Source organism: Scyliorhinus canicula, chromosome 6 (assembly GCF_902713615.1).
Source record: "Scyliorhinus canicula chromosome 6, sScyCan1.1, whole genome shotgun sequence".
Lineage (NCBI taxonomy): Eukaryota > Metazoa > Chordata > Chondrichthyes > Carcharhiniformes > Scyliorhinidae > Scyliorhinus > Scyliorhinus canicula.
The window spans coordinates 96213944-96241359 of NC_052151.1; the positions used below are offsets into that span (position 1 = coordinate 96213944).

General features: G+C 46.8%; 1 protein-coding gene across 5 annotated transcripts in view; it reads left to right on the forward strand.

The window, feature by feature from the left end:
• Positions 1-27416, forward strand: part of LOC119967323 (synaptotagmin-like protein 2) — a 572979-nt gene that overhangs the window by 417697 nt on the left and 127866 nt on the right. For all 5 annotated transcript variants that reach the window (XM_038799699.1, XM_038799698.1, XM_038799700.1 and 2 more), the window contains 3 exons: positions 2693-2756; positions 3537-3585; positions 25277-26581. In XM_038799699.1, coding sequence (XP_038655627.1) covers positions 2693-2756; positions 3537-3585; positions 25277-26581 — 1418 coding nt within the window. The remainder of the gene's footprint in view (positions 1-2692; positions 2757-3536; positions 3586-25276; positions 26582-27416) is intronic.

Genomic DNA, 27416 nt, shown 5'->3' on the forward strand with positions numbered 1-27416 from the left:
AGCCATCATTCATTTCACATGGTGTGGCAATGGCTGATGACATTAACTCATTTGTGTGCACAATAAAATATTAATATTATTGTCACAAAATTGAAACTTGGCTTGAGACAGCAAATCATGTTATTCCAAGGATATATCCAAGGATTCTATGGGAAGCAAGAAATGAAATTGCAGAGCCGTTGGCAATTATCTTTTCGTCCTCGCTGTCAACAGGGGTGGTACCAGAGGATTGGAGAGTGGCGAATGTCATGCCCCTGTTCAAAAAAGGGAATAGGGATAACCCTGGGAATTACAGGCCAGTTAGTCTTACTTCGGTGGTAGGCAAAGTAATGGAAAGGGTACTGAGGGATAGGATTTCTGAGCATCTGGAAAGGCACTGCTTGATTAGGGATAGTCAGCACGGATTTGTGAGGGGTAAGTCTTGCCTTACAAGTCTTATTGACTTCTTTGAGGAGGTGACCAAGCATGTGGATGAAGGTAAAGCAGTGGATGTAGTGTACATGGATTTTAGTAAGGCATTTGATAAGGTTCCCCACTATAGGCTTGTGCAGAAAGTAAGGAGGCATGGGATAGTGGGAAATTCGGCCAGTTGGATAACAAACTGGCTAACCGATAGAAGACAGAGAGTGGTGGTGGATGGCAAATATTCAGCCTGGAGCCCAGTTATCAGTGGCGTACCGCAGGGATCAGTTCTGGGTCCTCTGCTGTTTGTGATTTTCATTAACGACTTGGATGAGGGAGTTGAAGGGTGGGTCAGTAAATTTGCAGATGATACGAAGATTGGTGGAGTTGTGGATAGTGAGGAGGGCTGTTGTCGGCTTCAAAGAGACATAGATAGAATGCAGAACTGGGCTGAGAAGTGGCAGATGGAGTTTAACCCTGACAAGTGTGAGGTTGTCCATTTTGGAAGGACAAATATGAATGCGGAATACAGGGTTAACGGTAGGGTTCTTGGCAATGTGGAGGAGCAGAGAGATCTTGGGGTCTATGTTCATAGATCTTTGAAAGTTGCCACTCAAGTGGATAGAGCTGTGAAGAAGGCCTATGGTGTGCTAGCGTTCATTAGCAGAGGGATTGAATTTAAGAGCTGTGAGGTGATGATGCAGCTGTACAAAACCTTGGTCAGGCCACATTTGGAGTACTGTGTGCCGTTCTGGTCGCCTCATTTTAGGAAGGATGTGGAAACTTTGGAAAAGGTGCAAAGGAGATTTACCAGGATGTTGCCTGGAATGGAGAGTCGGTCTTACGAGGAAAGGTTGAGGGTGCTAGGCCTTTTCTCATTTGAACGGAGAAGGATGAGGGGCGACTTGATAGAGGTTTATAAGATGATTAGGGGAATAGATAGAGTAGACAGTCAGAGACTTTTTCCCCGGGTGGAACACACCATTACAAGGGGACATAAATTTAAGATAAATGGTGGAAGATATAGAGGGGATGTCAGAGGTAGGTTCTTTACCCAGAGAGTAGTGGGGGCATGGAATGCACTGCCTGTGGAAGTAGTTGAGTCGGAAACGTTAGGGACCTTCAAGCGGCTATTGGATAGGTACATGGATTAGGATAGAATAATGGAGTGTAGGTTAACTTCTTAAGGGCAGCACGGTAGCATTGTGGATAGCACAATTGCTTCACAGCTCCAGGGTCCCAAGTTCGATTTCGACTTGGGTCACTGTCTGTGTGGAGTCTGCACATCCTCCCCGTGACTGCGTGGGTTTCCTCCGGGCACTCCGGTTTCCTCCCACAGTCCAGGTTGGGTGGATTGGCATTGAAAAATTGTCGAAAATTCTATGATTAACCTAGGACAAAAGTTCGGCGCAACATCGTGGGCCGAAGGGCCTGTTCTGTGCTGTATTTCTCTATCTCTATCTCCAAGGACAGACCAGAGCGGGTCAGTCTTGAACCCACAGTACTGAGGGGCCATCACCTATCAAGAAGAAAGAACCCTGTCCAAATAGAAAATCAGCTCCGGCAGCGAAGACAGTGGCTAATTTGTTTTCACCTATAAATATATTTCTTTGCAGAAGCCTAACCATAACTTTGCATGAAAACTCAGAAACTCACAACTTTCTTTTATCTTCAGGCTTGCAATGTTTTTATTTTAAAGAACTGTGATGGACATGTGATCATTTTTCTTGATATTCTGTTAATAATCTAAGTGCATATGTCATCTCGAGACCACCTCTTTTCTTCTGTGTATGAGTCTTTGTGTTTGAGGAAGTGAGTGTTTTGTTGCATTCGGGTGCTGTATAAATAAATATTTTTTCATTATTTTAATATAAACATACCAGGAAGACTATTTGTGCCTATCCTTTAAAGTCACAACACTCGAAACGTTTGAAACACTCCTTTAAAAAAGTATATCTTGCTATGAACAACCGAGAGGTAAGGGAAAAGGGGAAACGTTATCCTGCTTCCTCTCCCAGTCTGTAACAGTTGAAACTTTTGAAATTTGCTCTGTGTCAGCAGCGGAAACAGCCTCATCCTATCATCATGGTTTTGAATCAAATCCTGGCCTAGAAGTAAAGGGACACTGTTTAACCCATTTTGTCGTAATATTCTGGATATTGTTCCAAATTTATAAAAACAGAAATAATGTGACATGTCCGGAGCAACCTTATTTTTTTTACTTCTTTTAGATTGTTTAGAGTTTTACATTTCCTTTAATGTTACTGTCACTCTGACTTTCTCTGAACAGGCTGTTCGAAGAAGCGGAACACACACCACAGACAAATGCGATGATGTCTCAATCACAGCTTCAGGTTAGAATCAGGTTTCTGACCTATTTAGCTGTAGTTAAAAATAAATGCTGCCTAGTCCATTTACAATACCCGAGCCGAGAGGATGCCAACGTGACTTGCTCTTATGTTTCTGCCAGTGCAATCCTGTAAACCAGCTGCTAAAATGTGCATGACAGCAGCCTGAGGTGATTCCTTCCCTGCAGAGAAACAATGTGCTTTCCTATGACAGCACAGTTGAAATTGAGTACACAATGGTTCTATGGGATTTGTGTGTTAAAACTTGTATCTTTGTGTTTGTGTTATCCTCGACTAAAATAAGGTTTAAAATACCCTTATCCCACCAAGTAATTGATGGCAAGATAGCCTTGTATGTAATTTAGACATACATTGAATGGATGTTGGAAATTCCTGGGAAGGGTGGCGACTAGTATTTTTAAAAAACAGTTGAAATCTGAAGATCAGTAATCAAGAGCAAGTACTCTATCCTGAAGTATTTTAATAGATACAGGTCCCTTGTTTAAATTTGGGTGTTCTCATCCGTTCATTCCCTTCAAAACATTGTCTAAATGTTACTGCAGAGGCTGTGCCTTGGCCAGCCCAGCTGCAGAGGGATTACTGGTTGGCTGATTTTCAATTTATAAATACTGCTTTACTGAAACTGACAGTGGACTGCAAAACCAATAACAAGACTGTAAATTTAAGAAGCTAAAAGATTCTTTGCAGATGCAATTGGTAAAATTGTTTGTCCAGATTGCATTCCGATTTAATTTTTTTCGTCCTCAATATTTTCCCCAAACATAGGCGCCAATAAACATGCGTAAACTGGAAGATGAAGCAAGGACATTGGAAGGTACTCAATATTTATGCAGTTATTTTTGAGACATAAATTTAAGAAGCATTGAATTTTTTTGCTTGACTGTTTCTGTGAGTCATTAATGTAGAACAAGTTTAAAAAAAACTTCACAAACAATATGAAAGGGAAATATCTGAGTTAATTACCTTATTTCCACAAACATTCCATATATTCATTCTTTGAACACTACCTGCTTAGCTAATGAAGCCCAATGTCAAGTATTTTCCAACTGTGGAACTAATCGCAATTTCTCAGGCTAAAATTTATATTTCTAAGGATTCTCTGTTGTGAGTCTACCTCGCTATTGATGCCAAATCCCCATTCACTGCAGCAGGAATGGAGAATTCCGCTGGCATGAAAAAACAGAGGGGCTGGATTCTCCGATTCTGCGGCTGAGTGCCCATGCCGGCGTGGGAACTGTGGCATTTTATGACGCCAAAATCAGCGTCAAACCCTCACTGATCCTGGGACTGGTGAGGGGTTAGCAGCCGTGCCTGGTAAAACCCCCGGCTCCCACACCAAAAATTATAAATGATTGGAGAATGGCCGGGTCCATGGTCGGCATGTGCACGGTGACGACCTGCAGGGGTCGCGCAATAAAACATTACACCGGCCGTGCGCGGACCCGACCTGCCAAATAATGCTCCCCTGGCCACCCCCCACCACCTTCGTGGAAGCCCCCCCCCCCCCCCCCCCCCCCCCCCCCACCGACCAGCAGCACAGCTCCCAATACGACGTTAGACACGGTCCACAGCCGGCACACCGGGTTCCCACCGCTGAGACCACACGTCCCCTGCACGGTTGGGAACCCAGTCCATCGGGGGCAGAGCACCGGGGGAGGGCCTTCTGATGATGCACCAATGCCATTCCAATGGCTTTCAGCGCGCGAGGCAATGATGCCATTTCAGAGGGGGCGAAGAATAGAAAACTGGCATCAAACAGGTGCCGCCCCCGATTTAGGCGTCGGAAGGGATTCTCTGCCTGTGGTAGTCGCCACTAGCTGTATTATATGTATTACGGTAAGACACATATACTAGAGGTACATGGGTAAATCTCTGCCTGCTGGCTCCGCCCAGTAGGCGGCGTATAAATGTGTGTGCTCGCCGGTGCTGCAGCCATTCTGGTAGCAGCTACAGGAGGCACAACATCTTTGCTCAATAAAGCCTCGATTATTCCACTACTCTCGTCTTTGTGGTAATTGATAGTGCATCACTGCCCGATTGTCGATGTCGGCATCGAATAATGGAGAATCCTGCCCTTGGTGTTTTAAAACTATGAGCCATTTTTATATTGACACTGTTTGTAGTTTCAATTCTGCAAGACGAAGCTTGTTGAATTAGCATTCAGTCCATCACCCAGTTATATATGGATCTCCTATTCATCAAGATGAGGGATCCAAGCTTATAATGTAGATGGCAGGATATACATACTGACGCTGGTTTCCCAGAACCCAGACACTAAAACAGCATGAATATAAAAGGTAGCTGTAAAATACGGTCACAGAACATTGAGTATTCCTCATACCTACCTGGTCAATGATTCTCTATTTACGAAGGTATGAAATATTACACCCTTTTTGTTCTTCTGAATGAGACATCAAACTGAGAGCTTGGCTATTCAAATGGATTTAAAAGATGTCATGGCACTAGTCAAAGATTAGCAGTTTCTTCAACTGTGTTCTCCATAAAGAATCTTTGAAAGTCTGCATCGAATACAAAGCCTTTAATTAATGGGTATACAGCAGTAAATTTAAGAACTACTTTAGTAGCTTGACAATGAAACCCATTAAACAAATCCACTTTCTAGAAATTTTGGCTGGGACGTTCCTTTGAGTTTTTTCTATTCCACCAGTGTTACTTTGCTGGAAATGCAACAGTAATCCCATTTAAATGAGTAATGCCAGAAAAGCAGGGACAACTCTTGACAAATTCCCCTGACCACATGACGTACCTTTCACAGGGGACCATTTAGTTACCACACCCTTACTCGCTTTCTGAAAGAGGTGGCAACTTTTATCACTAGTTTTGTAGGAGTCTCAAGGTTAATATTGTAAGCTGACTTTAGTGGCCCTGTGGCTCAGTTGGGAGCTTCGTTTGAAGAGAGTCTTGTTGCTGTACCTCTAACATGCACTTTTGTCAAGTGCAACTATATACTGGGGGTGCCAGCGCTCTGTCTTTGCTTTTGTAGGAAGTCCGTGCGCAGCTGCGCATGTGCATGCGTGTGTTGGCATTTATGAAGTTGTCACATCATTGGTGTAAGATTTTTCAAAAATAAATTTAGAGTACTCGATTCATTTTTTTAAATTAAGCGGCAATTTAGCATGGCCAATCCACCTACAGTGCACATTTTTTGGCTGTGAGGGTGAAACTCACGCAACATTGGTGTAAGATTTTGGGTGGGCTTAAGAAAACCCAACCTGTTTATTTTTGGATATTTTGAAATGCACGCCTGTCTCGTGTCTGATTTTGATCAAGAGTTTTGTCTTTTTGCTCAGGGTCATGTTTACAGTGCATTTTGCAAACTGCCTAGAGTGCGTGAGGCATGTGGCTATGGAGGCAGGTCTCAGTGCTCCATCAGAGCAGCCCATCCAACCCCTTCATTTAATGGTCAGCACTCACTCCCCTCGCCCCCACCCTGTGCCACCCCATCCCTCCTCTCAGACTGTCCATGCCACCTCCAATACCCTTCAGTTCCCCAGCCATTGCCATGCCCGTTCAATTGCTTCTAAGATCCCTTGTGGCATCCATGCTGGTAGGGGCTGGTTTAGCTCACAAGGCTAAATCGCTGGCTTATAAAGCAGACCAAGCAGGCCAGCAGCACGGTTCGATTCCCGTACCAGCCTCCCGAACAGGCGCCGGAATGTGGCGACTAGGGGCTTTTCACAGTAACTTCATTGAAGCCTACTCGTGACAATAAGCGATTTTCATTCATTTCATTCATGCCCTCTCAGATGCAGTGTGCCATCACATGTCCCCTCATCACCATGCTTGCACAGACTGCCCATGCCATCCTATGCTCCTTTATCCCCATCGACCTGCATACCACCCCTTCCCCCGACTTATACCATGTCCATGGCCACTCAGATCCTCTATGCCATCCCATGCTCCCTCAGATGTCCTATGCCATCTCCATGTCCATAATGCATCTACAGCTATTTATGCAGTATCCATCAGGTACTGCATAGTAGTAGCAATGGAAATTATTTTAAAATCATTGGGCGGAAAATACACCTCTAACAATCTGAAAAATCATAAATTGTTTACACACCTAGGGCAGGATTCTCCGACCCTCCGCGCCAAAATCGCGCTTGCCATGGGGACGGAGAATTACCCAAAGTAGGATCCCGCGCGGCACGCGATTCTCTGGCAATCGGAGAATCACCGCCAGTCACGCGCAGGCGATCGACGTGGCGCTGGTCGGGGGCTGTTGAAAGCAGCTCCCACGGCGATTCTCCGTGCTTGACGGGCCAAGTTCCCGCAGAGTCCCGCCACGTGGTTCACCACATGTGGTCCTGCCCGGCAGGACCTCGGCCTTCTGACCATGCTGATGGGGACGGCGGGGGGATCCGACTCCAGGGGGAGGCCTCCATGGTGGCCAGGCCCGCGATCGGTTGGCACGCTTATTCTCCTGTAGGGCTCCGCCATGTTCCGTGTGGGCCAGCACGAAGACAGCCGCCGCGCGCATGCGTGGCCCCGCAGCCAGCCGCCGTGCATGCTGGGCCCCGCCGGCAGCCAGAGCTGCGGGAGGCATGCCGGGGCCCTGCTAGCCCCCTTGACGACGGAATCAGCCCGGGCTTTCTATGAAAAAGTCTGGAGTGATTCCCGCCCATTTTCCGGCAGGCGTGGGGACTTAGTCCCTAGAAGGGAGAATCCCACTCCAGGTTCTTCCCAAACTGCAAAAAGACCTCAAAATGGCTTAGGCCGGGATTGAATGAAAATTGTTTTCCACTGGAAAAAAAACACAGACAGCATTTTGCACTCCAATTCCTGCCTCGTTTTAGCTATAGAAATCTGGCCCTAGGCCTCAAATGTTAAACTTGTTGGTACGACACAAAAGAAGCACTTGTATAACCATTAATTCAGTTATATACAGCCCTGATTATAATCTCAGTAGGTATACTGGGAAGATGCTCTTTACCATAGAAGTGGCGTTAAATTATGAAAGAATAGTATTAAATTATGAAACCTGCCGATAAATGTAAGCAAGGAAATCCAGCATCTACTAGTCCAACCCATATTTCTATAGCGTGCTGTCTAACGAGAATGACTGTAAATGATTTCTCCCCGCGCAAGCCCAAAAATTGTGTTTACACACCTAGGGCAGGATTCTCCGACCCTCCGCGCCGAAATCGCACTCAGCATGGGGATGGAGAATTATCCAAAATAGGCTCCCACGCCGGCACACAATTCTCTGGCAATTTTAGAACATAAGGACATAAGAACTAGAAGCAGCAGTAGCCTCGCTCTTCCATTCAATACAATCCTGATTGGCCTCATCTTGGCTTCAACTCCACTTTCCTGCCTGTTCTTCATAACCCTTCGACCCCATTACTAATTACAAATCTGTCTATCTCCTCAAATTCATCCACTGCACTCTGAATCACAGTCACAGAAAGATAGGGCAGCACGGTAGCATTGTGGATAGCATAATGGCTTCACAGCTCCAGGGTCCCAGGTTCGATTCCTGGCTTGGGTCACTGTCTGTGCGGAGTCTGCACGTTCTCCCCGTGTGCGCGTGGGTTTACTCCGGGTGCTCCGGTTTCCTCCCACAGTCCAAAGATGTGCAGGTTAGGTGGATTGGCCATGCTAAATTGCCCTTAGTGTCCAAAATTGCCCTTAGTGTTGGGTGGGGTTACTGGGTTATTGGGATAGGGTGGAGGTGTTGAACTTGGGTAGGGTGCTCTTTCCAAGAGCCGGTGCAGACTCGATGGGCCGAATGGCCTCCTTCTGCACTGTAAATTCTATGATACAGTGCAGAAGAAGCCCTTTGGCCCATTTAGCCTGCACCAACACGTGTGTAAGTTTCCCCTCATGTCTCCACAGCTTCTTTTGCCAATTAACTTAATGCTGCACCCTTCCATTCTTAAACCTTCCATGTGGGAACAGTTATTCTCTGTTTACTCTGTCCAGACCCCTCATGACTATGAATGTCTCTATCAAACCCCCCTCGGTCTTCTTTCCTCTTAAGGAAACCAGCTCAAGCCCTGAAGTGGATTCGAACCCACAACCCTCGGAGTCACAATGCATGTCACCAACTGATCCATGGATCAACTATCTCAAGTTGAATGGCTCAGCGCCGTAGTTTCTAAACACAGGCACAGAGCAAAAACAGGAGAAGCTGCTTTTCCTTCTCTCTCTGGGCGCGATTCTCCAAAATGGAGACAAAGTCTCGACGCCAGAGTGAAAACCGGAGTGTTTCACTCCGGCATCGGAACCCGCTCCCAGCCCCCTATTCTCCCGCCCCCGGGGGGCTAGGAGCGGCGTCGCATATTTTCCGCGCGTTGGGCCTTGCGCCGTGTAAAAAGCGGTGCCGCATAAAAGAAGCAGCCGGCGTTGCGTAAATGAAGTCACCCGCGCATGCGCGGTTGCCGTCGTCCCCGAGGCCGCCCCGCAAGAAGATGGTGGATGGATCTTGTGGGGCAGCGGAGGGAAGGAGGTCCTCCTTTAGAGATGTCGGCCCGTCGATCGGTGGGCCCTGATCGCGGGCCAGACCCCATCAGAGCCCCCCCCCGGTGCAGGAACCCCCCTCCCCCCCACAGGCTTTCCCACACAGTTTCCGCGGGCAGCAACCAGGTGAGGACGGCGCCGGTGGGAACCTGTTGTGTTGGTGCGGCCGCTTGGGCCATCCAGGCCGGAGAATCGCCGCTCGCCTTTTGCAAACGGCGAGCGGCGATTCTCTGAGAGCCAGCAATGATTCTCGCCACGCTGGTTTGGGGGGGGTGGGAGAATCGGGTGCCGGGGGGGCGTGGCGGGACTCGCGCGGCGCCCCGGCGATTCTCCCACCCGGCGTGGGGGGGGGGGGGGGGAGGGGGAGAATTCCGCCCTCTCTCTCTGCTGACTGTCCAGGCCTGGCTCTGTAGATTCACAACACTTTGAGAGAAGAAATTGCTCCTCAACTCTGTTTTAAATCTGTCACCCCTCTTCCTAAAACTATGACCTCTCTTCGAGATTGTTCTTCAAGAGGAAACATCTGTTCTACATCTACTTTGTCAATGCCTTTTATAATCTTATATACCTCAATTAGATCTCGAGAGAGTATAGGACTAAACTGTTGAATCTCTCCACATAAGACAAATCTCTCATGAATCAATCCAATGAACATCCTCTGAAATATCTCGAATGCAACTACATCCCTCCTCAGGTAAGGGGACCAAAACTGTACACAGTACTACAGGTGCGGCCTCACCAATGCCTTGTACAGTTGCAGCAAGACTTCCCTATATTAGAACATAGAACATAGAACAGTACAGCACAGAACAGGCCCTTCGGCCCTCGATGTTGTGCCGAGCAATGATCACCCTACTCAAACCCACGTATCCACCCTATACCCGTAACCCAACAACCCCCCTTAACCTTAACCTTACTTTTTAGGACACTACGGGCAATTTAGCATGGCCAATCCACCTAACCCGCACATCTTTGGACCGTGGGAGGAAACCGGAGCACCCGGAGGAAACCCACCCAATTCTATTCCTTTTGCCAAAAATGGCAAATTCCATTTGCCTTCCTTATTACCTGCTGTACCTATATACTAGTTTTCTGCGATTCATGCACGAGGACACCCAGATCCCTCTGCACCAAAGCACTTTGAAGTTTCTCTTCATTTCGATAATACATTGCCTTTCTGTTTTTACGACCAAATGGATAACCTTGCACTTCCTGTCCATATCCATTTATAAATTCCTTATTTCCTCATTGCAAGTTACTATCCCACCTATTGTAGTGTCATCTGCAAATCTGGTTTCTATCCCTACAACCAAGTGATTAATATGCTACTTCTCTGGCCTCGTCCTTACTGGTAGGGCAACAACACTAAATTGTCCAGAGCTGACTTGGCACATTGGCCTCTGTTGATATGCTGGCCACTGTCTGAACCAATAAACTGTGGACACCACCCCTCACCATCCACCCCCCACCCCACCCTTCCAATCCCACATGTCCCAACCCTACCACAGGAAATCTCCTGCACCTGGTTCTATCCAGTTTACCATATATGCCTTATAAGGAATGGGTGACAGCTTTGCCTCTTACCAGGCTAATAGTAAACGTGCTGAAAAGATTGTAGCTCTGGCTTAAATAAACCTCTTCTGTCTCTGGGAGGTTCTGCTGATTTCTTGCTGAATTTATGGCAGGAGAATGCACAAAATCTCAAGGAACTTTGGCTCCTTTATGCAAAATAACCATTTGGACCTCATTTTGCAGCAGCAACTACTACGTCATCACAACTCCATGAAGATAACAATTATTCATTAGAAATAAACACCTCAGCACACAGGACTACCAATATGCAGTAGAATACATCGATAATGGATCAGGATTGAAATTCAATAAGAAGTTGAAGACTTAGGAAAGTGAATAAATGGAAAGAAATAATTTGCACATAACCCTTAAGACAGTTAAATTATTATAACAGAATGAATGATAGGTTCTTACTCATGAATCACAGATGGTGTCAGTCTGGCAAATGTTGTCACATAAGTAACATTCCTTCTACATCTCTATTCAACATGGCACGTGTAATGTTAATGTGAAAGCTTCTCATTAAAAATACATCTATTTCATAACAAACATGATGGATGGTGTATTCGGGCTAATGTTGATGAATTATGCTTGAATGTACTTCTCCAATTCTGGTAATTCTAACATCTGGCATCTCATTTTTGCATTTTTCTAATGCATCTATTGTGATTCACACTGTAGAAAACTAAGCAAGAAATTGTCTATAAAGTTTGCATTTGGTTTCAATCATGCTATGGTAGGAGTTCCAAAGCAATGTAAAAATGTTGTTCAACTGAACAAGCTCCCATCCTTCAAATAGCTGAGACAAGAGACAACTCAGTACTAAGCTAGGTGGAAATGTAAGCTGTTGGAGGACACAAAGATGCTGCAAAGAGATATAGACAGGTTAGTGAGTGGGTAACAAGATGGCAGATGGTCTACAATACAGGGAAGTATGAAATTATTTAATATGGCCATGAGAATAGAAAAGCAGAATTTTTTTTTAAAGGTGAAAAACATGGAATTGTTGATGTTCAAAGAGACTGTTGTGTCCATACAAGGAACACAGAAAGTTAGCATACTGATGTAGTAAGTCATTCGGTAGGCACATAGCATGTTGTCCTCTCCTGCAAGTGGGTTGGAATACAAGAATAAAGAAGTGTTCCTGCAAGGTTTTTGTGAGGTCACATCTGGAATATTGCGTGTAGTTTTGGTCTCCACATTTTAGAAAGGATAGGCTTGAAGGATATATTTGAATTGAAGGCAGCACAGCGAAGGTTCAACTAAATTTCTCCCTCGGATGAGGGGTTTGTACGATGATGAGAGGCTGAGTAAGTTTGACCTAGATTCTTGGGAGTCTCGAAGAATCCGAGATGATCTTAATTCTGAAGGGGTTTGATAGTGATTGTTTCCACTAGCTGGGGAGTCTGAAACGTAGCGGCCTAGTCTCAGGAAATGGGCCAATCATTTCGGACTGAGTTGGGGAGAAATATCTTCACTCAAAGGGTTGTGAATCTTTGAAATTTGCTACCCCAGTGGGCTGTGAATGGTCAATCATTTAATAGTTTTAACGCTGGGAGAGACAGAGTTTTGGTCTCTTGGGATTAAGGGAAAAGGGGAGTGGGCCGGAAAATGTGATTGAAATCCAGAATCAGTCATATTGAATGGTGAAGCATGCTTGATGGGCCCTTCTGCTCCTAGTTCTTGTGTCCTCCAAGGAGATTGTGAACAGATTTTATTAATTTTTAATATCTAACTTTTGTGTCAAGGCACAGAATGATTCTAAAATAATCATGTCCTTCTTTGCTGTTTATTAAAGGTAATGTGTGGGTCTGCAACATATAATAATTCCAGGATGGGGACGTACTGTGGAGGGCAGGTGACCAGGATTGAATAGTTGAACCATTGAGATGAATATTTAAAATAGATAAAATCAAAGTTTTTATTTTGCTGGTTCAAATACAAGGTTAGAGTAATTTCCCAAAGTGGGACCACTATGTTGACAAGATTACTTACTGAAACAACAAAAAATAGACACTTGTGCATTTAAATTGGTACATGAAGGTTGATTGGCATACTAAACTCCCAGCATACTGGCCAAGAAATGCATGAACCTGTCCAGCTGAGCACAACCCGCCATAATGGCTACTGCCTGAAATAGGCATCAGTCTTTTTGCATATGTAAATAAGCAGCTAACATCTTTTAGGCCCCCACTTCCAGATTGGTTTGCCCAAAGGCCCTCAATAAAACCAGACATTTATATTGCCCGAGACCTACAATGTAGGTTTTTCACATTTACTTACTTGACCCCACATTCAACAAAAACTCAGCACCTCTGCTGACTCACCTGATCGGAGACACTCTCTTCACCTCACTCTGATCACCACCTTCCCAACCTCACTTTGCCCCCTACTCCTACCCTCCCTCCCACGCCACCCACACACATCACCACTAATCCCAACGCCACTTACGTGAGGTCCTATGCAGAAATTTCGGCAGCCTGACCAGGCACTAGTGGATGTACCATGAGCCTCACTATTCAGGCACTGGATAGCAATCTTATGTGTTCAACAATAGGCATGCTTGAACTTCTAGACCATGATTATCGCCAAAATATAACTATTATATTAAAAATGGTGGTTCCATAATTCAGTTTTCCAAGCTCAAATTGACACCTGAAACATTAACGTCATGAGTGGTCATGGAAATTCAGTCCATGATTTTCCATCCATTTAAATGGCATATCCGAAGATTTGATCCCCTAGAGTATGGAATCATTTCCTAAAATGTTAATTGCAAATCTAAGAGTGATTGAACTGCCCAATAATCTCTGCATCAACCATGAGTCACTCCTTTACAAACGACAGTGGTCAGGACATGGTGGAGGCTGGGAGCTGCTATTGTCTTGTGCAGATACTTAATCTCTATGCAACAAGATGTTGGTAACTGAACTGTTATTTTTAATGCCCCCATACAATTCTGGTAGAGTTTCTCAAGTCTAAATATATAAAAGGACACAAAGTTCCTCAAAAAGCAATTATTTCTTTAATTTTCAGAAATAGATTTTGGGATGGGAAGGTGTAATGAACTCCAATTGGCTTTATTGGTTGGCCAATTGGAGTATGAGCTCCCTCAATGATAGCTCATTGAGGGGGGCCCATATAAGCACCTGTGTAGGCTTTATCAGCAGTCTTAAGTTGACTGGACTGCTAGCAGCACTTTTTGTAGCTGCTCCTGTAATATCGTTATTGTAAATAAATATTGGTGTGGTGACGGAACTCCTGCCTCCCGTCAGCGCCGGCCCCAGGGTTGCCGGCCCCAAAGGGGGGCGGGGCCGGGGCCGGGGGGGGGGGGGGGCGGGGCCGGGGCCGGGGGGGGGGGGGCGGGCGCGGGGGGGGCGGGGCCGGGCCGGGGGGGGGGGGCGGGCCGGGGGGCGGGACCGAGGGGGGGGGCGGGGCCGAGGGGGCGGACGGGGGGGGCCGAGGGGGCGGACGGGGGGGGGGGGGGGCGGACGGGGGGGGGGGGCGGCCGAGGGGCGGACGGGGGGGGGGGCGAGGGGGTGGACGGGGGGGGGGTGCCGAGGGGACGGACGGGGGGGGTTGCAGACGGAGGGGGGGGGCGGACGGAGGGGGGGGTGGACGAAGGGGGGGTGGACACCCTGGGGGAGGGCGGCCACTGCGCATGCGCTGGCTGGCACGGGCCCAACTGCGCATGCGCGGGACCCGAGTCTCTGGCGCCCCCTTGCACATGGCGCCCCGGGCGACTGCCCGAGTTGCCGGTACCTTGGGCCGGCCCTGCCTCCCGTGGATTACTACAGAAAGACTCCGAGCAGTTGCAAAAAACAAGAAAAACTAGCTTTTTTTCTTCTGCAATTGCCCCATACGTTTACTTCTGTGTGACACGTAGGAAAATATGGCTCTTATTGTTACAAGAGTTTGATTGAGTTGCAATCTGGTATATTGGGTATAATTTAAACTGGCATTTTTAACATTGTCGTGTAAAATACAAATCTTGAGCAGATCGATGCAAAGACAGATTTGACCGAAAGCCATCTCGATATTGATTTAACATGTGTAGTGGTACTAAGTACTGTCAGTCTGATAAGTTATCATGACTTCAATCAGTTTTATAACTTCAGTCATCAAATCAAAGCAAAATATTCCACTAGTTATTCGTAACTCTTTGTAAGTTCAGCGTTATTTGGCATAAGAATGCCGTTGCAGTCAGTTACTATGTATGCCCGACACAATTGTTGTCAGATATGTGTGCTTCAAATCAGCTTTAGATTCTAGTTCCTAAGTCTATTATTCTAATTCTCATTCAAATCTGTTTATTGCTAAACAACCATGTTCTGCTGATTGAGCCATTATGTTGCAACAATATAGCAAGCATTTCTTTGCTAAATTAGGAAAGATAGAATTTGATAAAAGTTGTGAATTGTAACGTCAAATGCAGAAGAATAAGAAATGAGTAGCCTTTAAATTAGAACAGTGAATTTGTGGAATGAGCTATCCAGAAGGCAATGGAAGCAAATGGTACTGAATTGTCATTAAAGACTGGATAGATATTTGACTTAGCAAGTGATTGCAGAGAATGAAATAAAATAAACACTCAATTGTGCTTTGATGATCTCCCCATAACCAGAGTAATGTTTTGGAGCACATTATGGGACAGCTGGAGAAAGTGTACTCACTGAGCTAAAGGGGAAAATATTGGAGTGTTAGGTTGGGGTGAAAATGTTGTTGAGACAAAGAGGTTTACAGGCATATTTGTGATTACTTTGGATGATTTTAAAGCCTGTGTTATACGATAAACAGGACAAATTTTATTATCTAATGTTATTCATTGGAACTGGTATAATTCCTATTTACAGTGCAGTCTGTAGCTTTTTATACTGGCTTAACAACAGTACTAGGCTCACTGGATGATGCGATTTGCCGTCCTTCGATGAGATATTAATTGGCTAAAGGTCAGACCTGCTGTGGAGGCAAGCCCACCATCAAGAGTTGTCTGTCAACCAAATGACTGGCTGCTCTGAAGTCCAAACAGCAGCAGGTTCCAGCGGTGGCCACTGCTGGGACTATAAATAGCCCCTGAATGGAGTCTGGACTGAAGGTAAGTCCAATATATTGGCAGGGTTGAGCTGGCAGGCCCTAGTGAATAGGTAAGGGCTGAGTTTGAGAGGTTGGAGAGCGAGGGTTAAAGAGGGGGAGGAGGAGTATGACCTTGTTGGAGTGGAGCATTCCTCTGATGGACACAGGGAACACCCAATGGTGGCATACCACCCTTGGCCAACATTAGCCATGTTGCAGGTAAAATAGCAGCGGGGATGGGATGAGGCACTTAAGTGGCCATTAATTGCCTCAGTAGTCACAAGGATAGGCAGGCTGCATGATGCCTCCACTGCATCAGTAAAATGAGAGACAGGTCGGGAGCAGGTAGGTGGGTGGCGGGTAGGCCATCGACTGCATCTTATGATCCTGCCTGCCTTCAAATCTGCTGGCGGGGGACCGTAAAAGTACCACCCTATGACTAGGAGTTGGTTTTCACTAGTCATGGGGTCAGATAAATAAGTGCAGTGCCCAGAAAAACATGCAATTTCATTACCCCAGGGGCTCTAATTTGCACTGAGCATTCATAATCCATTCTGACATATGCTGTGGCTTGATGTTTCTGACACCCTCTGGAATTGTTATTGATTTATGTTTGTTCCTCTGATTCAGTGGAATATTTAAATATCACTTATCTTCAAGAGATGATTTTTGAATCCTTGCTGCTGTCAGAGAGCCTCACTCATGGCCGACCATAATCAGGAAATAATTACTGAGCTATTGACAATGCTCTACTCATTAGTGCTAATGGACAGAAAATTGAGGGGAGCATGCCCATTACATTTTGATAAATACAGCTATAAGAATGGCTCTTCAATGTTAATTAGAAAAGTCAGCCTTTAAGTCTCAGAATGTGGGCTGTTTTCCCCATTTCATTTGGTATTATTTAGTGATACTTTAAAAGTATACTGTATGTATAAAACAGAAATTGCTAATGCTAGATTGGCGATAGTAAGTGTCAGGTAGTTTGTGCTGATAAAGTTGGTCGATAATATTTTGTGACAGTTCATCTGCAGCATTTGATTTTGGACCTTTTTCAATTTCTTTTCATGGTTTCTGTTTCTCGTGTAAGCAGTTTCATTTAGTGTTATAAATTCCTTATCATTTGTGCATTGTTGTTTTTGGGTAGCTATCTATTCAAAGCTTGTCAGGATTCATAGTTTTTAGGGTTTTAAAAAAAGTAAAAACGGAAAATATTTATCTTTTGTTCCCGTACCAGCCTCCCCGGACAGGCGCCGGAATGTGGCGACTAGGGGCTTTTCACAGTAACTTCATTGAAGCCTCCTCGTGACAATAAGCAATTTTCATTTCATTTTCACATGAGGGCCCTGTAGGCTAGCATTTGTGTTGTTCCTGTTAAAGTTAGGTATCTATGACGTTCTGCTTCATATTTTCAGTGTATATGATCATTTGTGTTCGTACTTTTGAAATGTCAGTCACTAATGCTCCCATATCTTCATTTGAACAACCTCCCTTCATTTTTGTAACGAGGTATGTTAATTGTATAAATTAAGATCAAGTATCTGCAGTGGTTGGGAGGGGGGTGGGAGGCTGTTGCCACTCATTGAATGATGATATGTGCACATGTAAAGAGACACTTCTTAACACCAGACGTCGGTTGTAGGGTTAGGAGCCATCCATATTCACTTTGTGAATTAACCTAAAACTGACAAAAGAATTGATTTATGGTCTCCTCCTTCACCAACTGTCTATATGAAGTTTAACAAGGTATGGGGAATTAATACTAAGCTTCAATATTTCCAATTTGTTTTACATTCACTTGCATGCAGTTCACATTGTTAGCATGCACTTCCACTCATGTTTTTGGCTGTTGTAAAATTACTGGGGAATATTGGTTGGATTTCACTCTGGAATGTCAAGACATTGCTTGTCATTTTCTGAGACCTCCTGCATAAAACCGTGTAACTCTACATTAATTAGCACTAAATAGCTAGTTTCGTTCCAGATGCCGCTAGCATCTGTGGTGCAGAAATGGAAGTGTCACTCTGTTACTTCAGGGCGTTTCCCTGAGGACAACATTGACGTGCAGTGAGCTATTTAAACTTGGGAGACTTTGATACTGATCTTGGATGCCATAAGTGGAAATGTTTCTGTTCCCCAGCAGTGATTATCATATCATGAGGAGAACACGGTAGATTTCATGAATGATAAACTGATTGAATATTTCATTTGACAAGGATTATTCGCATGTTTTTCAAAAGACAGTATGCAATTTCTTCTCAGAATCTTTATGTAAAAGTATTTTTTTGGCTCAGAAATTGATCCAACTCCACACAAATAAAAATAGTTCTCATTCTCTTTGATCACAAAGAACTTGTAATCTTGACATAAAATTTTCACCATTTCCTTTCATTGACCATCTGTCTGGGGGATGTTTGTTAATTATTTGTTGCTGGATAATAGTGTTTTCTGTCCATTTATTTTCAATATCCTACATTCAACAACAGTCAGATATATGAGACCCCATCCTCCACTCTCCTATCTTTAATAGTTCTATTCAGCTTTGGCCAACAATGATTAGGTTTTTTGCTCACTATACCCAAATTCAAATCGTCTGGAACAAAATGGGCCCAGTACTCACACCTGGAGTACATTGCACCTAACCTTTATCACATTTATCAAGATCCTTGTTTCCTATTTAATGTGCACTTCATACACACATAGATTGAACTTTATGTTTACCACCTTCCTCAATGTTTAAGCCAATGTGAGCCATCTTATCAAAAAGCATCTGAAAATCCACAAAGAGTACATCATATTCCCTATATCGATCTTAATCACTACTCCAAAAGATTTGGTGGCGTGATTTGGTTTTTACAAATCCATGCTGTCTCTCCTTCATTAATTCATTAACTTAATTTCTAAATGGTCTGGCATAATAACAAATTAAGATTCTAACAGTTCACCGTGATATTAGATTTTCTGGTTTACAGATATCCAATTTATCCTTGTTCCCTTCTTCTACAAATCGATGGTGAATCTCACATCTCAGGCACCATTTCATGGAGATGTAGCAGAGTCCTATTTTGGGCTTGTTTAGCAGGGTGTTTCCCGGTGCTTGCAGTGCCAAGGCCAACCCTGCTATTAAACGGAGGAGCGCCCCTCCAAGGCTGCACAGGCTCAGTTTACCAGTCCAGGAAGAGACCAGGTGCTATATTTAACTGGTGCCCCAATCTCTGGGCCCCCAACATGGCCTCTGGACTCCACAACACCCCAACTTACCAATGAAGGTGTCCTCAAGCACTCCACCTCATAAGGGCAAGGCACCCTTGGGCACCTTGGCACTGCCAGCCTGGTACATTCGCAGTGCCCCTGCCAATCTGGCAGGGCCACCTTAGCACCCTGGCACTGCCTCGTGAGATTTACCAACCTCATCACATCATGCGTCGAGTGCGATGAGGCCGTTAGATCGCGCCCAGTGTGTCTCAATTTGGATATCAAAGCAGGACCGAAAGACGTTGGTTGAAACCTTTCCACTCTTATTTCCAAATTCTTTGAACTGCATAGATGCATTGATGGGCGGCATGGTAGCACAGTTCTTAGCACTGTTGCTTCACAGCGGCAGGGTCCCAGGTTCAATTCTCGGCTCGGGTCACTGTCTGTGTGGAGTCTGCACGTTCTCTCTGTGTCTGTGTGGGTTTCCTCCGGGTGCTCCGGTTTCCTCCCACGAGTCCCGAAAGACTGTCAGGTGAATTGGACATTCTGAATTCTCCCTCTGTGTACCCGAACAGACACCGGAATGTGGCAACTAGGGGCTTTTCACAGTAACTTCATTGCAGTGTTAGTGTAAGCCGACTTTTGACAATAAATATTATTATTATATATGCTTGACATCAAGGTTTAGTTGACTTGCTCCAATATGAGTTGCAGGTAAATGAAATCAAATTTTGCATTCTTCAGTGGGATATCAACTGTGACCTAAAGCTTTCCATGAAGCAAAGCAACTGATCACAATATCTCGAACAGCAGGACATTTTTTCACATGGAAAGGGATCACATTACAGGTTGACATATGACGGGCCAGGTTAGATGTCATTGCTGGCTGAAAACTCTTGGCGAATAGAACGTTACCCATAAAAGAGAGAAACTCCAGGATTACGATGCAAGATTTCTTTATGATCATAAAGTCAGATGGTTCAAAGCAATGTTGGCCAAATCCACTTGTATCAAGGAATATTTGTGTTTGTGCGATGAACTGATGGTAGAAAATGATATTAGGCTGAATTGAAAAGCTTTCAAGGCACCTCTGCAGAACATTCAGGAAACAAAAGGCTGGAGATCTTGTCAACTGACCAGACATGACCAGAGACATTCAGAAGGTTTTACAGTGATCTACTTTGGTCAGTAAAAAATTAGAATTAACCAACAAAAGAATATTGCAGGAGAAAGTGAGTCTGGATAAGTTGATTGTAGGGAGCCTACAGTTACCAGAGATGTAAACAGGAGATCCGACTACATCAGAAATAAATAATAATTACGGGACCTGCCCCTGCACAGTAGATGAGACTATGGGCGCGATTCTCCGGCCTCATTGCACTCTCGCTCGAGTGAAACAAGGCCGGGGAATGTGGGAAAGGCCAAAAACAAGAACTGCGCCAAGTGCCAAACAGTTTGCGATGCAGCCAGCCCGCTCCCATAGGCAAAATCGGGATCTTGGCGTGGCGACGCGAGAAACCAATTATCACCACTTAAGGCCCATCCCCATACAATTAACGGGAGCCACCCCTTATCAAATGATTCATCGGGTTCCCAAACACATGGTCACGCTGGCGTCGATTAGTACAGTGCTTCTGCGGGGAGCCAAGGCGGTGAGTAGCCAACTTTACTCAGCCAAAGAGCCCAGGGTTGCTGGGCTTGCCACCCAGTGTTCGATGAGGGATGGGGAACCCTGACTGGGGGTGCGGGGTGAGGGTTGGGAGGGGGCAGGTGCTGGATGGGGGTGTAACCATGTGCAGCACCACCAAGCCAACCCCTAGATTGTGAATATCCTCAGGATGGGGTTCTGATGTCTCAACCATTCCGGTGGTGCCCTGTAGTACACCATCAGGAGGGCCGTCCGCTTTCTGCTGGTCTGCTGTGCCCTCCACAGGGAGGAACTGGAGGATCTACTGGAGGCGGCAGCGGCGATGGTCCGGCAAGCCCGGAGGGCCATTCTTGCCCGATTAACATAGGACGTGGCCTAGTCAGGCATAGCTACCTTACCCACCCCCACCCCATTTCCCACCCTCCCAGGGTCTCTGTCACATCACCCCAGGTGTTGGGACGGTGTTGGGAATGTGTCGGCACTGTCAGCGGGTGACTGCCGAGGGCAGGGAGGGTGATGATAACCCGCAGTGAGCTGGGCGCTGGTGCTCCTCAACCTATGACATAGTCTGACCCCTGTCTGTCTGCTGAGTGCTCAATCACACCCATCACCTGCATGCAGTGTGCCTGTTGAGAGGAGGAGATGCCTGGAGATATGGCCCAGGGTTTAGATGTCGGTCCGCATTGTGGAAGAAAGTGACAGACTCGTCATGATGGTTGTGCACAAGGTTGTTTAATGTCTAATACAAACCCCCACTCCCCAGCCCCCTCACCCCCTACCTGCATCTTCCCCCCCCCCCCCCCCCCTCAAAGAACAAAGAACAATACAGCACAGGAACAGGCCCTTCGGCCCTCTAATCCTGGACCGGTCATGATACCAACCTTGGCCAAAACCCTCAGCACTTTGTTATGCTGTATCACTCTATGCTCATCCTATCCATGCATTTGTCCAGATACCTTTTGAATGTCATTATAGTATCTGCTTCCACAACCTCCCCTGGCAACGCGTTCCAGGTCCTCACCACCCTCTACGTAAAAGCCCTGCCTCGCACATCTCCTCTAGACTTTGCCCCATGGACCTTAAACCTATGCCCCTGGTGACTGACCTCTCCACCCTGGGAAAGAGTGCCTGCCCATCCACTCTATCCATGTCCCTCATAATCTTGTCGACCTCTATCAGGTCTGCCCCTCAACCTCAGTCTTTCTAATGAAAACAGTCCGAGTCTATTCAGCCTCTCCACATAGCTAACACCCTCCAGGCCAGGCAACATCCCAGTAACCCTCCTCTGCACCCTCGCCAAAGCCTCCACATCCTTCTGGTAGTGTGGTGACCAGAATTGTGCGCAATATTCCAAGTGCGACCGTACCAAGGTTCTATACAACTGGAGCATGACTTGCCAGTTTTTATACTCGATGCCTCGTCCAATGAAGGCAAACATTCTGTATGCTTTCTTGACTACCTTGTCCACTTGTGTTGCCACCTTCAAAAATCTGTGGACCTACACGGCCAGGGCCGGGATTCTCCCCTACCCGGCGGGGCGGGGGGTCCTGGCATGTTGGAGTGGCGTGAACCACTCCGGCGTCGGGCTGCCCCAAAGGTGCGGAAGTCTCCTTTAGGGGCCAACCCCTTACATTGAGGGGCTAGGCCCATGCAGGAGTAGTTCCCACTCCGCCGGCTGGCGTGAACAGCCTTTGACGCCACGCCAGCCGGGGCTGAAAGGCCGGCATAAGTCCGCGCATGCGCCGGAGCATCAGTGGCTGCTGACGTCATACCGGCGCATGCGCAGGGGAGGGAGTCTCTTCCGCCTTCGCCATGGTGAAGACCATGGCGAAGGCGGAAGAAAAAGAGTGTCCCCATGGCACAGGCCCGCCCGCCAATCGGTGGGCCCCGATCGCGGGCCAGGCCACCATGTGGTCACCCCCCGGGGTCAGATCACACCGCGCCCTCCCCCAGGACCCCGGCGCCCGCCTGCGCCGCCAATCCCGCTGGTCAGGTAGGTGGTTTAATCCACGCCGGCGGGAGAGGCCTGTCAGCGGCGGGACTTCGGCCCATCGCAGGCCAGAGAATCGCCGCGGGGGGCCCACCAACCGGCGCGGGGGCCCGCCAACTGGCGCGTCCCAATTCCCGCCCCCGCCGAATCTCGGGGGGGCGGAGAATTCAGGACACGGCAGGGGCGGGATTGACACCGGCCCCGGGCGATTCTCCGACCCGGCGGGAGGTCAGAGAATCCCGCCCCAGGTCTCTCTGACTTTCTATATTCCTAAGAGTTTTACCATTTACGGTATATTTTCCCTCTATGTTAGACCTACCAAAATGTATTACCTCACATTTGTCCGGATTAAACTCCATTTGCCACTTCTCTGCCCAAGTCTCCAACCTATCTATGTCTTGTTGTATCTTCTGACAATCCTCAACACTATCTCCTATTCCACCAACCTCAGTGTTATCCACGAATTTACTAATCAGATCGGCTACATTTTACTCTAAATCGTTTATGTACACCAGCACCAATCCCTGTGGAACACCACTAGTCACAACCTTCCATTCAGAAAAAACACCTGCCACCCTTTGCCTTCTGCGACCGAGCCAGTTCTGTATCCATCTCACCTCTGATCCCGTGTGACTTCACCTTTTCTACCAGTCTGCCATGAGGGACCTTGTCAAAGGCTTTACTGAAGTCCAAATAAACAACATCCACCACCCTCCCCTCATCAATCATCTTTGTCACCTCCTCAGCATGACCTCCCTTCACAAAACCATGCTGTCTATCACTTATGAGTCCATTTGTTCCAAATGTGTATAAATCCTGTCCTTGAGAATTCTCTCCAATATTTTACCTACTACTGATGTGAGGCTCACCGGCCTATAGTTTCCAGAATTATCCCTGCTACCTTTCTTAAACAGTGGTACCACATTAGCTATTCTCCAGGTACCGCGTCAGTGATCACCGTCAGTGATCCTCGATGTGCTTAGACTTCCTGGCTCTACCACTATGTCTAGGTGTGTCTCCAGGATGCACATCAGAGGTGAGGGTAACCAGCTGTTTACGCCATCCCCTGACCTTTACTGCGCCTGACGGGCATCCTCTGGGGCCCGAGGATCAGGTGCACTTGTCAACAGCACATGCACAGCCGTGCTGCCCTGTCCCGAGTGCTGACTTCGAGATGGAACTCGGGGGTGCTGGTGATCAACATCTCCAGTCCATAGGATGATTCTGGATTGGCACCCAGCACTCCCTCCTCCTGGTTGGTGCCCATAGGACTCTGGGGTTTACCTCGGTGTCATCCGTTAACCTCCGATTTGCTGAGGAGACACAGAGATGGCATCGTTAGCCACACATATGATTCACAGTGGTAGGAGGGGGTGATGTGACGGAAGGGTAGTGGGGTGAAGGGAGGGTTGGGGTGAGTTGAAGGGGGGGTGAAGGGAGAGTTGGGGTTTACATGGTGAGTTGGGGAAGGTCTTGGATGGGGAGGAGGACGTTGGTATTTACTCACTCATGCTGCCTAGTGTAGGTCATTGACCTTTTTTCGGCACTGGAGGCCAGACCTCCTGGTCACAGATGGTGCAGATGTGAGGAAAGGGAAAGATTCCTGGCTTGAATCTTCAATGAACTGTCTGATTTGCTCATCAGCTCTCTGGCAGAGCAGTTCAAAGTGAGAAGACCACTTCAAAGTTCAAACAAGTCAGACAAGGATGACTGTTTTGAACATCGGGTTGCCTAAGATAATTTATCAGGAGTGACCTTCAAGTTGCCCAAGGCTAGTAGGGGAAGTACAGATATGGGACCTGCATCCTGGGGAGAGACCTAGAGTCAACCCACATCCCACAGCTTGAGCCCAGCCAACCCACAGGACCCTTGGGGCCCTCCGTCTGCAGATTGGCAGCAGGAGAGGGACGCATGAGCAATGGGTTAACTCTCTTGGCCTAGAATGTCAGGCTAGTGTGTCACTACCAGGGTGTTAGTGGCAGGGGGAAGTGCACTGTTGACAATGCCAGAGGGCATGGCCTGGAGCGGGGACTTGTGGGGGGGTGGAGAGATCGGGTCGCCCTCATGCATGCATGGTATGGGGTGAAACCCATTATTCCCATGGTGGGGAAGGATGCCCTCCTTAATGAGGGTTGGTGGGTAATGTCCTTGTCAGTAGGGGGGGTCAACATTTGCATTGTGGGGTGGAGGTGAGGGGACGCCTGTCTCCGGACTTTGGGATTGAGGTGCCCATTCAAAATAACTGCCCAAGACCAGTAACTGCAGGGAAACTGATGTGTTTGCCGCTATGTATAATTTATCACAGTGAATACCACCTCAGCGATGCTCCGAGAATCAATGGAACAGTTTGATTCTTGAACTATGGTAATTCACTCTTCATTCCTGACTCAGTTTCAACCATATTTTGTGTCTTTAATTCTTTCAGTTTCATTTGAAATCTGCTCAGGAGGTTTTTCTTAATATTTGAACGTTTATTAGATGCACATTGCTTATAGAATATAAGCCTTGACCTTTTCTCATACAGCCTTCATTACATTTTCACAGGAGATGACCTCAAGTCACACATGAAAAGAAATAATGAAGATCCTGAGAGTGACTCTGTAATTCCAAGGTATGCAAATGAGGTGCTTCTGTCCAACAAGCACTCATCCGATTCAGCAGCTGTGTCTGAAACAAATCCATATTCTGATTTTACTATTCGTCAACCATCACACTCAGCCAAACAAGAAGAATTGTGGACACCAAGGGAAGACACAGCTCTGCAGAGTGCAAGACAAAGTACCAAGAACCTAGACGCAGAGACAGACAGAATTGGCCAATCCGGTTTTTCACCAGTGGAGACTGAAGCATCCGGAAGTCCGGATGTTTCTGCACAAATTGGTTATTTTGAACATAGTCCTACAGCTGCACTTGACACTCACTATTCCGGGATGCCAGGCAATGATGTAGAAATTATGCAAGAACCCACACCAAACAATGGAACACCTGTGTCAAGTGCAGAAATACCCTCCAATTCCAAGGAAAACAACATGCGCAATACTGATATGAAGAGAAAGAACCCATTCTTAAGATATTCATCAACATTGCTGTCAGAAATTATGCAGGGTGCGTCAAAGTCACTAAAAGATGATGCTGAAACTGCCATAAAATCAAACAAAGCGGCAGTGAAAAATGAAAGGGTTGTGAGTGAATCTCCTGACATGGTTAGTTCAAGACCTTCAGTTTTAAAGTCATTTGCAGCCAGCACAAAGCTCAATGAATCAAAGGAGAAAGGTCAACAGAGGCGCACCAACTTGGACCAAAGTTCTGAGTCAAACTTAATGAACAACGCACCTAGCCAAATCAAGAAGCCAGGAGAATATAACGATGACACACCAAATCTAACGTTAGGAAGAGGAGAGACTGAGCATTCGAAAAGAAAAGGCATTCTAAAGCGCAGTCCAAGTACTAGCTCCACTGAGTCAGAAAACCTATCCAAATGGACCCCCATTCGGCCCACAGAAGAGGTGGGAGTAATGTCACTCCAATCTGAGGATTCAGATGGCAGCACAAAGATGGAGCCAGGTAGCAAGCAAGTGAGATTCTTTGCTACAATGAGAAACAAGCCTCTGGAAAATATAGTTGAAGGGCAAAAAGCTGATAAAGCATTGGCAACGGGCAAAAAAAAATCCATGCAAGAAGACCACAACGTCAGCATATTCCCCTCAATGTCTCCAACTCCAGCTCAAAAGTATAAAGATGAGCCAGATGTAGATCAGTTTTTGACAGACAAAGGGACGACGGAACAGGACTATTTTCCATCACTGAAATGGGGCGAGACCTTGGACACATTACAGAAAAACTACCAAGGTATGTTTGTAATATAAACAGAAATTGCTGGATTTGAAATTGCAGCATCTAAAATTGCAGCATCTGTGGAGAGAGAAACAGAGTTAACATTTTGAGTCTTGAGGCGGCACAGTGGTTAGCACTGCTGCATACGGCGCTCAGGACCCAGGTTTAATCCCGGCCCTGGGTCACTGACAATGTGGAGTTTGCACATTCTCACAGTGTCTGCTTGGGTTTCACCCCCACAACTCAAAGATGTGCAGGTTAGGTGGATTGGCCAAGCTAATTTGCCCTTAATTGGAAACAAATATATTTGGACACTCTAAATTTATTTGAAAAAAATATTTTGAGTCCATACCGAGGTAGCCCCCCACCCCCCCCCCCCCCCCCCCCACCCACACCCTGCCAACTGTGGTTGACAGGGCTCTCAACTGTGCCCAACCCATCCCCTGCACCTCTACCCTCACCCTTCCTTTCCCTCCCAGAACCATGACAAGGGGCGAGATTCTCTGACCCCCCCCCCCCCCCCGTCGGGCTGAAGAATCGCTGGGGGGGGCAGCCTGAATCCCTCCCCCGCTGGCTGACGAATTCTCCCGTGCCGGGGTTTTGGTGGGCACTGGAATCGCGCCGTGCCAGTCTGCAGCTGCTGGCAGCGGCCCCCCCGCCGATTCTCCGGTCTGCGATGGGCCGAGTGGCCGCCCATTTTCGGCGGTCCCGCCGGCGTAAATCAAACCAGGTCCATACCGGCAGGACTTGGCTCTATGGGTGGCCTGCAGAGTCCTCGGCGGGTTGGGATCTGGGCCAGGGGGTTTCCCCCACGGTGGCCTGGCCCGCGATCGGGGCCCACTGATCCATG